The sequence below is a fragment of the Phaethon lepturus genome, unplaced genomic scaffold (genome assembly GCF_000687285.1).
Source record: "Phaethon lepturus isolate BGI_N335 unplaced genomic scaffold, ASM68728v1 scaffold17309, whole genome shotgun sequence".
Taxonomy (NCBI): domain Eukaryota; kingdom Metazoa; phylum Chordata; class Aves; order Phaethontiformes; family Phaethontidae; genus Phaethon; species Phaethon lepturus.
This window is the reverse complement of record NW_010561426.1, coordinates 31,436-45,309: the sequence shown is the minus strand read 5'-3', so window position 1 is coordinate 45,309 and position 13,874 is coordinate 31,436. Positions and strand designations below refer to the sequence as shown.

The window sequence follows — 13,874 nt, the reverse complement described above, 5'->3', positions numbered from 1 at the left end:
CTAAATAATGGCTATATTTTGTAAGTACATAAGATAGAGGAAATTAAAGTCACGTTGCTGCTGAATGAGAACATTCTCAATGAGCACGATTTTAATAAACTTGTATGCATCAACTTCAGATTGATTTGTTTGTCTTAATTTTACTGAACGTCTCTTGGTAGGCAGGTTGATGGAGGTAGATAACCACTGCAGCAAAGGTAGAATGAAGCCCTGATGACTTGTTGTCATATATGCTCTACATACTGCTTTGTTATTATTACTGTTTGTATCTGTAAAAATATAAATGTATATTGATCTTAATGTCTGCTAATATTTGTATATGTGAATGTATGCACAGGTCTTTGTTTCTTACTAGCTGACATGCAAAACGAGAGAATGACTGAACAGAGACGACTTCTATGCTTGAATGAACAAAGTTGTATTTTACTTTGTTAGTGGAAACTTCAGTCGTTATATGCTTTTTAAGTGACAAAGCAAGTTGCCCTTTGTTTTGGTTTCATGGTTATCTTCTTTATTATGAAGACTTTAAAGTTTGTCTGCAAGAGGAATAAAAGGAAAAAATAAATTGGCAATAGCATCTCCAAGTTTAGGCTCCACAGTGCCTTGGTGTTGTCCCCATCCTTTAACAGGTGTATCTGCTCCCTGCTTTTGCCCACACTGGGATATGTGAGAGGACATAATGTGCAAGCTCAGATCTCTTGTTTTCTTGTGTGATATGTCTTAGGGTAGACTCTAGTCTTAACTGCTGTCAGGTATCTCTTGGAAGAAGGCAATATGACTGCAATGTCCTCTGGCTCCTTCTCAGCCAAACCTTTTCCTTTGCAGCGTTTTTCACTTGGGCCTGCATTTCTTCAGTACCTCTCTCTTTCTGCCCTCCATATCTTGTACACTGCCTAGAAACTTGCCTGTTCCCAGAGTTTCAGTGTAAGGCTTTGCAGGCAAGGGCTACTTTCTTCTTCATATGTGAAATACTTTTGAGTGACCAGGTATGGCAGCAGTGGCACAGTCGGTTCTTTGCTGCAGTTGTTTCTGAATGAAGGGAGCAGGTTTTTCAGATTTGCAATGGTGAAGTAGTCCTCCTTTATGTCTGAGCAGAGGCAAAGAATAGATAATTCAAATTTATCTGGCAGTGACCTATATTCAGAAGATGCTATGAATAGTGAGAAGTCCTCTATTTGAAAATAGCACAGTAAGTTGAGGTGTGTGAAAATGAGTACCAAAATTATAGAAGATAAAAAGTCTGCAAAGAAGGGAATAAGAGGATACACTGTCTTCTCAGAACAGAATTAAGAATTTACAGAAACGAGCGAAGTCCATTCTTTGCGCATATAGGTCTTTGACAGTTTAAAAGAAAGTGGTAAGAATTTTGGATGTGTTACCTGCCCCTTGAGGCTTCAAGACCAGGTGTATCAGTTCGGACTGAAACTCCTTCTAGCTCAGTATTTCATCCCTAACCAATTACTAAAGCTTGTAACACCTTATAACTCCTCCCAGTATCTTCCTCGCTCTCTTAGGGCTAGGTTTCATGAACCAGAGATGGCATCTATATTGAGTGGCCCATAGCATTTCGTTTTTCTGTGAACTTGTCCGAAAAACGTTACTTCTGCACTACGCATGGATAAATTTTGGTTCTCAAATCCAAATACCAACTTCATCTCACTTTCAAAAATGTTGGAATTACTTTCATTCCAGTTTTTATGCAGTTGGCAAAATTGGGAACACAGGAACTTTGTGTCTCTGATAAATAGAGATAATCTGATACAACATCTCAGCTGTGTGTTTTAGCCATCATATCATTTCAGATGGCCTTTGTACAACGTTAGTGTCTGGAATTTCCCCTGAGATAGTTTTGCAGGCTTTTTTTAATGCTTTTAAGCAGTTGTGTTTTCTAAATACATTTTCACAGTCTTTGCTACTTTGCTTTCACAATCATTGCTACTCTTTAAAAGTAGCTTTAATATATCAAACAGGTGCTATTAAATTAAATATAATTAAAGTAATTTTAAGTGGTAATTTTTGGAAAGCTTTTTAAAATTGCTGAATAATCCTTTAGCAAAACCTGTCTTCACAGAACACATGATCCTAACAATGGCTCATACTCCTCCCTATAGTCTGTTAGTTTTTATCATGTAGTAGATTACTTCATCATAGCCATCATTAGAATACGTTCCACTGTTGAATCAAAGCATGACTATGAAGGATGTTTAAATTTTAAAAAGTCTTTGACCTTTCTTGATTTCCTGCTTAATTTTTACATGGAAGGACTTTATTTAAAACACTGATGAGTTGCTCCTATTTGCATTTTGTAGTTTTATTTTTGGGATGTGTCTTGTCTAGTCTAAGCAGACAGACTCTGAGCCAGAGAGTGAAATACAAAGGTTGCAATATAAAGGACTGCAAGCAAATTAGCAGTCCAAATGTAACCTTCTGTTACAGGTGCCAGCAAAACCAAAAATAAATATGGAGAGTGAATGGAATAAGATGAGGGAAAGTTCAAATAATAGCATGGGATAGTGGAGTGATAAGAGATTATTAAAAATGCAAAAAAAAAATCTGCAACAAATGCAAAGAAATCCTGTCAGTTTATTTAAACTTGGAGGGAACCACATAACAAACCAAAATATTTTCTTTAATCATATTGTCTCAGAAAGTATGTTCTGTGGTGGTGTTTACGGCTGAATATTTCTCTGTTGGTTTTTAGGTTTCTGTCCTCTACATTATACATCAGTGGGAACAAGATACTCTGCTGAAACAAGATAATGTCGTCTTCAATCCATTGAAGGAAAGGGGTGAGCAGCTTTCTCACAGCCAATATTTTATCTCCGTTAGAAAGCAGTGTGCCCTGGAAGCTCTGTATTTTGATGAAAAGTGAAGCCGATTCTAGATCCTTTTCAGGTGTCAAAGAGGCTTGCTGTTTTGATTTTTGTTTCTTTTTAACTTTGTATATGAATATAAGGATCTATCTTAGAGAGCAAGTGCCAGGACTAAAGTTAAATAAGAACGAACAAATAGGCATGCTGAATCTGCCAGTCGTTCATTTCTCTCAGAAAGACTTCAAAGAAACTTGTGTAGGGGAAAATTAGAAGGAACTTCTAATTACTTGTTAACAGGTCTGTTGAGTAGTTTCTTCACAACCCTAAGACAGTTAGTGGTTGGTTTATACCCTGAAGCATAACTATTTATATCTCTTAGAAACATCTGTTGTAGCTTGTATAAGTTAAAAATTGTATTCCTGAACTCCAACGGCTTGCTTACACCGTATGTTAAAGTTACTAGGTGGTCCCTTTGCTCTTAATTATGAAGGAGTAAGTAGAGCAAGTGAGGAGTGATGTACGTTAAGTGATCACTTTGTGTACATGTTTCAGCTTACCTTTAATCTCTTCTCTTAGATACTCCTTAACTTTCACAAAGTCTCCACATTTCTAATTAGGATTACCCCTCTTAATGTAGCTTCCTTTCTATTCTATGTTTTGCCTTCATACTTATTGTAATTAAAGGCTTGAATTTTTTTCCTTGCACTTTGTTTTGCAGAATGCAGTGCTTTTATGAATTCCCTTTTGCCACATACAGCAATGGAGTTTCTGACTGCAATTCATGCATCAGCTTCCAGTTTACATGACCTTAAACATTTCCTTGGGTTTTTCTCACACTTTGTTTTCAAAATAAGTAGAATGAGAGTTAATTCTGTTCTGCATGAAGCAGACTGGCTGACTCTCTCAGCCTCAGGTTATTTTTTTTTTTTTATCTGTAACTCTTTGAATATAACACAAATGCATAGTTTTCCTTCTTGATTTCTTTAACAAAGAATAATTGGCATTTTTAAAGCTAAGTTGTCCAGAACTCATATGTTCCTAGGCTCACTTCAGATACCTTAGGCCATATAGTTCTGGGTATAGCTGTGCTGGTTAAAGATAGTCCTGCTGTGAGTTGATAATCGCCACACATGAGCCAGAAATTACCACACTAATAGGTCAGCCAAGAGCAGGGGTTGTATGAGTGCACAGCAGTGTGCTTTAGACAAAGTCAGCTGGTTTACATCATAGCCACCTTTAACAGCGGGTTGAACTAGCCTAGCTGACTTTATGTAAAAAGGATCAGAAATCATTCACGTGCTCTGTGAGCTCAGTGGTAGAGCTGTGTAAGTAATTAGCTCTGGCAGGGTGGCAGTGATAAACATCTGGGAGCAACACCAGCTTCATCTAGCATCATTGTTTGCAGAATGAACATCTGCTTAGGCTGTGTATCTGCTAACTAGAACTGGATGCTATATCCTAAATTAGGTTATAAAAGCCCAATGTGTAAATACCTTTTCAGTTATTTTTCTTAAAGTTTAACATTGTTTCTTACCACTACTGGGTAATGAGGAGATACTTCTCTTTAGTGAACCAAAGTAATTCCTCAGTTAATTGCCTCAATTTAAGTATGTGATTAGCTCAGTTTGTTCTTCTTGATTTGCAGTAGTTGTCTTCACTAAATCTCATCAGTTGTTATCTTGCCTAATAGCTTAATCTTCTTCTACTGTAATTATAAGTCGGAGGGGAAGCTCTTATGGGAAATAAAGGATATAGCCATGTAGAATTCTTTCCAGCTGTTCCCCTGGGAAAGAACAGAGCAAAAGTCCTTCTTTTCATGGACCATGAAATAGTCCATGGATCTATCCCAAAGCTGTGCACCGCTTTCTTCCTTTTGTGTGGCCTGAGGGATTGCCAGATGTGGAATGTCTCTTCCTTATGGAGATCTGGAAGGAAGGGTTGGTCCAGCTTGTCTGACTCCAGAAATTCTTGCCATGTCCTATTGTCTTCACCAGTTTAATTGTGTTGTCTTTGTTGCTTCCCTCTCAACGTTGTTCTTTGTGTCACTAATATGATCTCACATCCTTGCTAACTCTTAAGACATTCTTCCTCTTCTATGACTGTTTTACTTCATATTTCCTCATTTCTAAGAACTTCATCTTTCTCCCACAGCCAAACAATTTCTTGAATAGCGTTTTGTTAGGAACTTCTTCAGCTTCTAAAACGATCACTAAATAGTGTTTACTCTTTCTTTGTTGATCTGTTCAACTGTTCTACTTTTATTTTGAGAGTAAACTGGTCTGTGCTTCGGATATCACAGTCAGAAATGAAATGTGTGCCTTTTGAGAAGGAAGAAAAGCAGCATTTTGTATGTGCCCATTCACTCTATAAATACAGAAAGACATTCATGCCCCAGTTGTAAGCTACCATTTTTGAAAGAAAATAAATGTTGTAAATGGGAGGCAAATGTTTACAGGACTGATGTTTTAGAATGTGTCCCCTTAAAGTATTTTGAAAGATACCTCACTTTGCTATTGTGGAAAATGCTGATTTAGCTTTACATTAAATGATTCATAACTACAAAAAAAAAATTTAAAAATCTGAAGTACTTCTGTAAGTGAGCACATTTATGTCGTTCCCCTTTTTTTAAATTTTAGTGGAGAAACCAGTAATATTTTTGGAGTTTCAAAGAAAGAGATACTGATATTCTATAAAGACAGATAGACAAACTAGAACCAGAAGATACTTTCATTAAAGCTATTAGAAAAACTCTAAATGCAGTCTTTACTCTTTTCCACTGTAAATTGTACTCTTAAGAACAACATACTTTAGCATAGGAGTTCCCCTAGTTTTGGCTAATATTCCACAAGCTACTTAAGATGATACGTCCATGTTGTCTACAGATAGAAACTTGTTCAGTTCTGCAAGCACATGATCAACATCAACACGATCACACACTGCTCTCTGTGCTCATATTTGTGGTTCCCAAAATGCTTTTGTGTGCGTAAAATGTCATAGACTCCCCAAGAGTAACAGCTCCATTTAAGCATGAGTGAGTGGAAGTCAATAACCTAGTTGTAAAGGAAGTCATGTGTACATCGTCCTGGTGAACTTCTCTGGTCTTTAAAGCTGTTTAAAAAACAAACAAAAAAAGAAATTGCAGTAATGCTTAGGCATTGCACTTTGAATAGAACTTGATGTAAAGTAATGTTTGAGGTTTGTCCTGAGAAGTTGTGTATATCTCTGTGTCTGAAACTCTTCAGGAAACAAAGAATCTTGAAATTTGTCCTGTGTTTCCTAAATGAAGGATTTACTTCAGACTGTTACAATCTGTAGGGGGTAATAACCAGAAATGCAAAAATTTCTCCTCAAAATAGTTACATACTGTAGTAGTATGCAATGGTGAAGGGAAGATTTTTTTAAATAGTTGAAAAATTTGTAGTGATTGAACACGTTACAAGGAAAAAGGTTTTTGTTTCAGATCTTAAACTGGTGAAAATTCTAATACGTAGTTCTTCGATACTGGCATAAAGTGGAGGAGAGCAGAAAACCTGGTATTAATACCTGGACATCTATGAAAATGAGACTTCGGAATTCCTAGGTCACTTTTGAAACTATACAGTCACATAAGCCCGGTTGCTTAGAAGTTGTTAGGTATTGTTCCATTCTTTGTTGAGCCTTAAAATACTTGGATGGTAGATTCCTGACATCAGAGGTGATTTGATACTTCGGTTTCGAAAAGTAATTTCAGGCCCTAACTTTAGAATATAGGATTCATATTCACAAGTAAATGGGGTATTCCTTAACACTTTTTACATGTGGTTCATCAGTTGTAGACTATTACTATTTCAGTTACAGTACTGCTCAATGTGTTGTTAGCCTTTTCAAAACACAGAAACATAAATCATTTTGCTGCTTTCTATATTTTACGTGTTACCTTAGAATAAGTTAGTTAAGTATAGTGCAAAAATAAATGCTGAAGTTTACTTGAAGTTTGTGAATGTAAAAGAACCTTAGCCTCTTATTATAAATCTTATGTTAAAATATTAAATGATAGAATGAACTTTTTACTGATTAAACCTGTTGTATTTTCCAAGTTGAATTTTTTTTTTAATTAAGAATATGCATGTAACGATCATTGTCAATAAACTTGCTGATTTTTTAGGGGGAGGTGTACATAAATCTTTATCTTTTTTTCATCTTTTGGATCTGGATTCTAAGTGGTCACTTTTGTAACTGACTTTTTTTTTTTTTAAGAATATTTGTTCATACTTATGATGATTTGACATAATTAACATTTTATTAACCATGATGGCAACACAGACATTAAGTATAGACAACTATCAAGATGGACAACAGGTAGGTGTGTTTTTCTTTCTCTATGAACTAAATACAGTTAGCAAGAGAAAAAAGGTAGCGACTTTTTCCTTAATGCCTGCTTTGGCATTGTTTAAGTATCTGTTCTTGTCTGTAAAACAAGATCTTTAAAGTGACAAGCTGCTATTCTTTAATACTTGGATACTTATTAAAGGCTTAGCTAATCTTTGCATGACTCTCAACTTCTGGAAGAATGGTTAGATAAGGGGTTTTCTTCTGAATCTGCTCTAGATGATCTGTGTGTTGTAATGTTCCTGTTTTTAGGAAATCAAATGGGCATCCATAATATTCATGCATATGATACTTCAGTGTTCTTATGTGTCTACAGTTACAATAGACAGGTGACATTTACGCAGTCATAGACTTGTTGGTCTTGAGCAAGTGAAGGATGAAGTTACCTAGAACATCTTGCTACTTTCCTATTTTGACTACATTTAAGTTGATGCAATTTATGCTGCAGGCTGAAAACTGGTAAAATACTTGAATTAATTTTAATGAGGTTATTGATTAGAATTATTGCTAATTAGAAAACTGGACAGTGGGCTTCCATTTCTTCTGTTAACAAACAGCTAGAAAAATTAAACACACTGAGATACCTCTGATCATGATGCTTGTGTTTTGTACAAAAGGCTGTGTATTGCAACAGTCTGAATTGCTAATTAAAATACTGTTAACTAAAGACAAGTCATGCAGGTAGCCTGTGCTCTGAAGACCCATTTTTACATCACTATGTGTCAACCCTAAGCAGTAAAGAGAAGTACTTCTGTCAGCAGATGGCAACAGTAGTGAACAGTCAGAAGAAAACCAGCAACTTTTCCCATCTCTTAGAAAAAGATGTTTATCTGAATGCAGTCTGGGGTTGTTGATTTTTGTTGTTGTTGTTTCCTTCTTCTATTGCAATTCTGATTTTTTTTTTTCTCTCTTCTCACCAACCTTACATCATTTACTTTATTCCCCAGGCAAATACATGCCATCCTGTGACATGTCAGTGAAAGAATACATGTTTTTCTAAAGAACTAATTGTGAGCGTGCTATTTCTTTCTATTTGTTGTGTATTTTAAGCTCTCAGTGACCAAGATAGACAGGTAATTTGGGTGCCTGCTGCTTTGGTAGTTTGGAAATGGCCTACAGAAAATAGCTTGCAGTTTTAAGTGAGCTATTTCCTCCTTCTCGTGAGATAGAGCCCTAACTGCACATGCTCTCTCCCATCAGACTCGGCAGATGTATGGCTCAACATTTATAGTCAGTTGTATGAGTCATCCCCTTTTATTTTGCTCCTCCTTCTTGTCATTAGCCAAGAAATGAGTCCTTTAGTTGCATTTTATTTTGCAAGCATTCTGGCTTAAAAATCATCTATGCTTGCTGAGGAAGCTTTTTGCAAGGCAGGCTGCTCTGTTGGGTAGGATATGCTGGCATTTCTCAGTTTCTGATTTTGCTAGTGGATGGCTTGGCCCTGACAGGTAATAAAGCACAAACCTTTTGGTTCTCCCAGACTTCTTGTTGGGAATAGTATAAATTCCTTTTGCTTATGTTGTGTGGAAATAGATTAAATTCTGTCGGGGTCATGTTCCTTAATTGTTTCTGGAGGCCAGCTCTCCTCTCGGAGGATTCCTGTGAGTGATCTGATCTCCCATACATCTCACAGGGAAAAAAGGGCAGGGGATTGTGTTCTGTACACTTCATTTCTGCAGGTGTCAATTTTGGCTACCTGTTGATATCAAGAAGAGTGTCTGTCCTCTACTCGACATAAAACTTTTAAGGGTTAAAGTAGGAAAAAAAAGATTGCAGTGATTTCTTGTCTTTGTGCAGATGTTCCCAGTGCTCAAAGGGGAGAAAACCAAGCAGTTTGGTTTGGGGGGGTGGAAACAATGGCTTTCAGAGGTCAAGTTCCTTTAAGACCTTTTAGTCTGAAAGATATTTAGCTGGAAGTGATGGGAAAACCACCTTCAACACCTTCAAAGTACCTCAAAGGCATTAGGGGCTCTAGTGCAATTTAGGAGGTGCTCGGTAGAAGCTGTGGCTCTCTTTTTTTTTTTTCAGGGGTGGCAGATTTTGTAACTGTGTGTTAAATGGATTTGTAGAAGTAGTTACTGCTGTTTTCTCCAGTAGCTTGATATTCCTAAAATAATTTGTAATTATAATATGTAAATTTCAGAGGTGAAGGTCAGGGGAGGTTATTCTCTTGATAGCTAAAAGGTTGGCAGGACACAGAATATTTCAGTTCTTTGTAAGAAAATGTGCATTTTAATGGCAAAGAAAAACTTCAGAATCTCTTTTCTTCAGTATCTTCATACAATGTACGGTAAGAAATAAAGAAAACTTAAGAGTAGAAACTTTCTTTCCTGTTGTGTTCATCCTAAAGGTTTTTTATGCAGGCATCCCCATAAATTTTTTTGAGCAAAAGAATTCCTATTTTTTGCTAGCCTATTCCAAAAATAGCCACTTCAGAGACAAAATGCTTTAATGATTTACTACTATCTCTCATTCCCGTTTTAAAGCCAAGTGCTGAAACTTGAAGTGACCTTTACATTACCCATCAGAAAGTGTCAAAGATTAAAAGAAGAGTTTTGTTACTGCTATGGCTTTTTGTGTAACTGCCAAGTCATACCAACCTTCTGGCAATTTAGTAGCCCTTTGCATTGCTATTTCCTTTGAAAACAGTACATTTATTTTACATCAAGCATACAGATTTACTTATAGCTTACTCTTTTTCTACAGATGCAAGTAGTAACAGAGTTAAAAACTGAACAAGATCCCAACTGCTCTGAAACTGATGCAGAAGGGGTGAGTCCTGCCCCTGTAGAATCTCAAACTCCAATGGATGCAGACAAGCAGGCTATTTACAGGTAGTAATGGACTCGTGTTCTGTCTTTTGAAGGGTAAAGAATACAGCATTTTTTTTTTTAATTACTAATAAGTAGCTTAAAATCAGATGATCTCTTGGCTAACTGTCTCAGTAGTTTGCAGGGAAGGAATGAGATCAAATTAGCTTCACTGTCAGTCTTCAGCCAAGAAAAAAACCTTCCCTTTATTGTGGGATTCTTCAATTTCAGCATATTTTTAAAGGATATTCTAAAGGTGACTGCCTTTAAAGCACAAGTGAAATTTAGCAAGCTACTCGCTGTTGAACTATAGTCACTATTTATTATACTATAGTTTTTATCTTTAATGTGAGATTTTATTTTTATTCTAATTAGGTCAATCTTTACTCCCTTTTCTTTAGGGATAACAATCTATTGCCCAATAACTAGCTCAAACTGGATTAAATGTTGATGTATAAACACACTAATTTGAGATTTTCCAGTGTTAAGTGCTGTGCTAAGCACTATGCTCAGTTTTGATGAGGTTAAGTGTTCTTTCACTTTAAGTGCTTTATAAAGACATAATTTGCAGGTAAAAAAAAATACAAACCAAAAACCTGAAGCAGAAGGATATATCCACTCATTCACTTGTGCTAACAAAATCATCTTTTGCTCTGAGCATGATTTCACAGGAGGCCTTTAAGTACAGCCTGAATACTATTCTCAGTTCTGTAAAGTTATTTGTGATGTATAAATAAGGACCACATCAAGGAATAAATTAATTTTATCAGGTGCTCTTTCATAATTTAAATCTGCATTCATCCTATCTGTAAATCCTAATCCTCATTTCTAATGCACTCTTTTAATGTATCTCTTGCCACTCAATTGCAGTGAATTAAATGGTTTGTCATAACTTTTTAGCTTGTGATTGTTTTCTTTATTTATACATAGTCTACTGCTTTACTTGCCTGTAGAGTGTGTGGTAAATCAAAATGAAAAAACCCCAAACTTCCATCATGTTTTGCTATAGCCAGTGGTGTTATATGCAGTCTCTTCCAAGACTTGTCTTTCTGTTTCTCACGAGTGACTGTTACCTTGTGTGAGCTAGATGTGTTACTTTTCAGTGTTGTACACAGTGAAAATACTTATTCGTGTATTTTAACTTTTATTCTAGGCACCCACTATTTCCCTTGTTAGCACTATTATTTGAAAAATGTGAACAATCTACACAAGGCTCAGAAGGCACAACTTCTGCTAGTTTTGATGTAGATATTGAAAATTTTGTAAGGAAGCAGGAGAAAGAAGGAAAACCCTTTTTCTGTGAAGATCCAGAAACGGATAATTTGGTAAGTATAAGATGTTTCCTTTATTTCTGAAACAATCACCACATTTGCCTCTTCTTCCTAATTTCTGATCTCAGCTGGTGCTTAAAGTTCCTCCTTACGTTCTTCTTCCTACAACATATTTTTCTTCTAATGCTGAGAAACGTTTTTAAAAAATTTCTTCTGACTCCTTTTTTCCCCTCTTATCTGTAAACATACATTGAGCCCTTCATAGTTGTTTCCCATTCTAAACTGGCTGAGATCAGTGTGTTAGAGATGAACAGAAACGTATGCTTGCCATAGCCAGGCTGACTCTGCAAATGAATTTTAGAGTGTCAAGTGTATAACATACGTTTATCAAAACATGTAATTGTTGTGTTTTTCCAACTTTTTTATTTTTTTAATCAGGGTTTACCTAGTTAATGTGGGAGAAGAGCTGTTACGAGACGAGCTTAGAAACTCTTTAACATACACAGATGTTTTCTTAGGTGTCATTGTCTCCTTTAGGCTTTCTGAATGTCCTTCCTGTGATGAAGCTGTGATTTCCCCATTCCCTTAGCCTCCCCCTTGAATCACATCTCTAGAGAACACCTCTTTTGGCATACTAGTTTCTAGGCTGTTGCCCTGTCTTCGTCTCTATAAAGTCATGTTGCAATTAGATTTTATCATATTCAAGAGTGTTGGAATTATAGAGTTCAAGTGTTTTGTTTCTTTTTTTGAAAACCTGTTCCTTTAAGGGGACTGTGTAGTAAAACAAGTCTTCATCCTTGAGTCTACCTCATAGGAGAAAAGGCTGCTTAAAATACCGAAATTCACAAGCAAAACTAAATTGATGAGAGGTTATAAACAACAGAAATAGTAATGTTTTAAAGCTGGCATCTGGACTGGGCACATAGTATCCTGTGTGAGAGGCTAAGGTAGTGTACCTGGAGAAAACTCTTAAACAAAACCCAGACTTAAACAAGGAATAAATCTGAGATGCTGTTTAGAATTGTTGCAGTGAACAGCATGTTAGGAGGGGCTACATGTTGTTGCAAAAAAGGGATCAATTTTGTCTGCTTTTCCAAGCAGCCTAAATAGTCATTTTGCATAACTTGATTCCCTTCCAAGCGCTTTATGGCCAGTCGTTAGTGTACTTAAGTTCTGGGAAGATAGTATTTAAATAGTGTCATGGAAAATAAAGCTACAAGAGTCTCTATGTATAATTAGACCAGTGTGAGAGTAAAGAAGGCAGAAGACAGTATGTTCTAGAGTAAGTCATGCTTTTACAGCTCTAGCTAGAGAGACATGAAAAGTTACCTTCTCAGCTATTTGTTACATCCTTTTAACTGTAAGTTACAGTGCCCAGGGTTGAAATATCCTAACACATTGTGTCAGTGATCTTAGTCTATGTAAATATAAAGTCACTTCAGATTAAATCTTCTTCAAGGATGGATCAAGGTAACACAATTCACTTGCACTAATCCACCTGCAAGACTGCTTTCAAAAAGTTCTCTTACAGCTTTGGCTATGAAGCTGTTTGTCTTACAGAAGCTTTTATTTTCAGTTTGGAAACTTTTTGAGGCTCAAATAAGGTTTTTGTGTTAGAAGGTGACCCAAAACAATTCGCTTCAGAATGATGGGAATGCAGCTAAAGGACGATGCATAATATGATACATAATGATACTCTCAGTATTAGTGTAAAGATTCTCAGTTTATAAATGAAGAACTGAAGAACAGGCATTGGCCACTTTGACAAAATTTACAGCTAGAACCCAATTGAACCCCCAAAATCTCAATTTAATATCTTAATCATTAGATCTTTGTGGGCATATTTTGATGCAGCTCACCTGAGAAATATTTATTGATACAGACAATTACTTAGTTTTCTAAGCAGAAAAAGGCATTGACATACCTGCTAAAACAGTTCCATGAATAAATCCTGTAGCAGAATCACTGTTGTCACTGTAGGAATTAAAAATAGAATATGAAAGAAGAAAAATAAAGGCATGGGGAAATAAATGATAATTCTCTTCTTTAGTTACTTTAGTGTGAGCAGAAGTGGTGTGGGGTGCTTTGCTTTTTAATTTTTTAATTTGGAACTTAAGTGGTGTAATATTACACTTACGATATACTTGTAGCACAATATAATGAATGTCTTACATTTGTAAGCCGAAATAAGTCCTTCAGAATGGTTATAATGAGATGGTCTGCCTGTGAAGAGTATGGCTGTTCCACCGGGGTGCAGAAATCTGTGGAGACTGGGGTCCACTGGTACAGTCAGTTTAGAGCTGTCTTGAACAGGAAAGCAGTCAGGCAAATTTGGGTTAAAAAAAAAAAAAATTAAAAAGCATTATTAAGGGAGAAGGAGATAAATACTTTAAAGAGCCATTAGTTTCTGAGGAAGACTAAATCTGGGCTAAAAACGCAGTTCATCACGGATGCTAATTTGCAGATGTACAAAATCTTGTGGGACCTTTGGTTTTTAAAGAATGAATTGCACACAGAATTCCCCAAATAACATACCAATTTCAGGATCTTGTGGTTTGACTGAGGTATCTAGAAAGTTGACTACCAGGAATGCTTATAATTTTGGAATTACT

The 13,874-nt window shown here is 36.1% G+C and overlaps 1 protein-coding gene across 1 annotated transcript in view; it reads left to right on the top strand.

The window, feature by feature from the left end:
- The first annotated feature begins 7,049 nt into the window (after window positions 1-7,049).
- PKNOX1 (PBX/knotted 1 homeobox 1) overlaps window positions 7,050-13,874 on the top strand; it is a 25,549-nt gene continuing 18,724 nt past the window's right edge. The window contains exons 1-3 of the mRNA XM_010294008.1: window positions 7,050-7,151; window positions 9,888-10,015; window positions 11,145-11,316. Of these exons, the coding sequence (XP_010292310.1) occupies window positions 7,101-7,151; window positions 9,888-10,015; window positions 11,145-11,316 (351 nt within the window). The 5' untranslated portion in view covers window positions 7,050-7,100. The remainder of the gene's footprint in view (window positions 7,152-9,887; window positions 10,016-11,144; window positions 11,317-13,874) is intronic.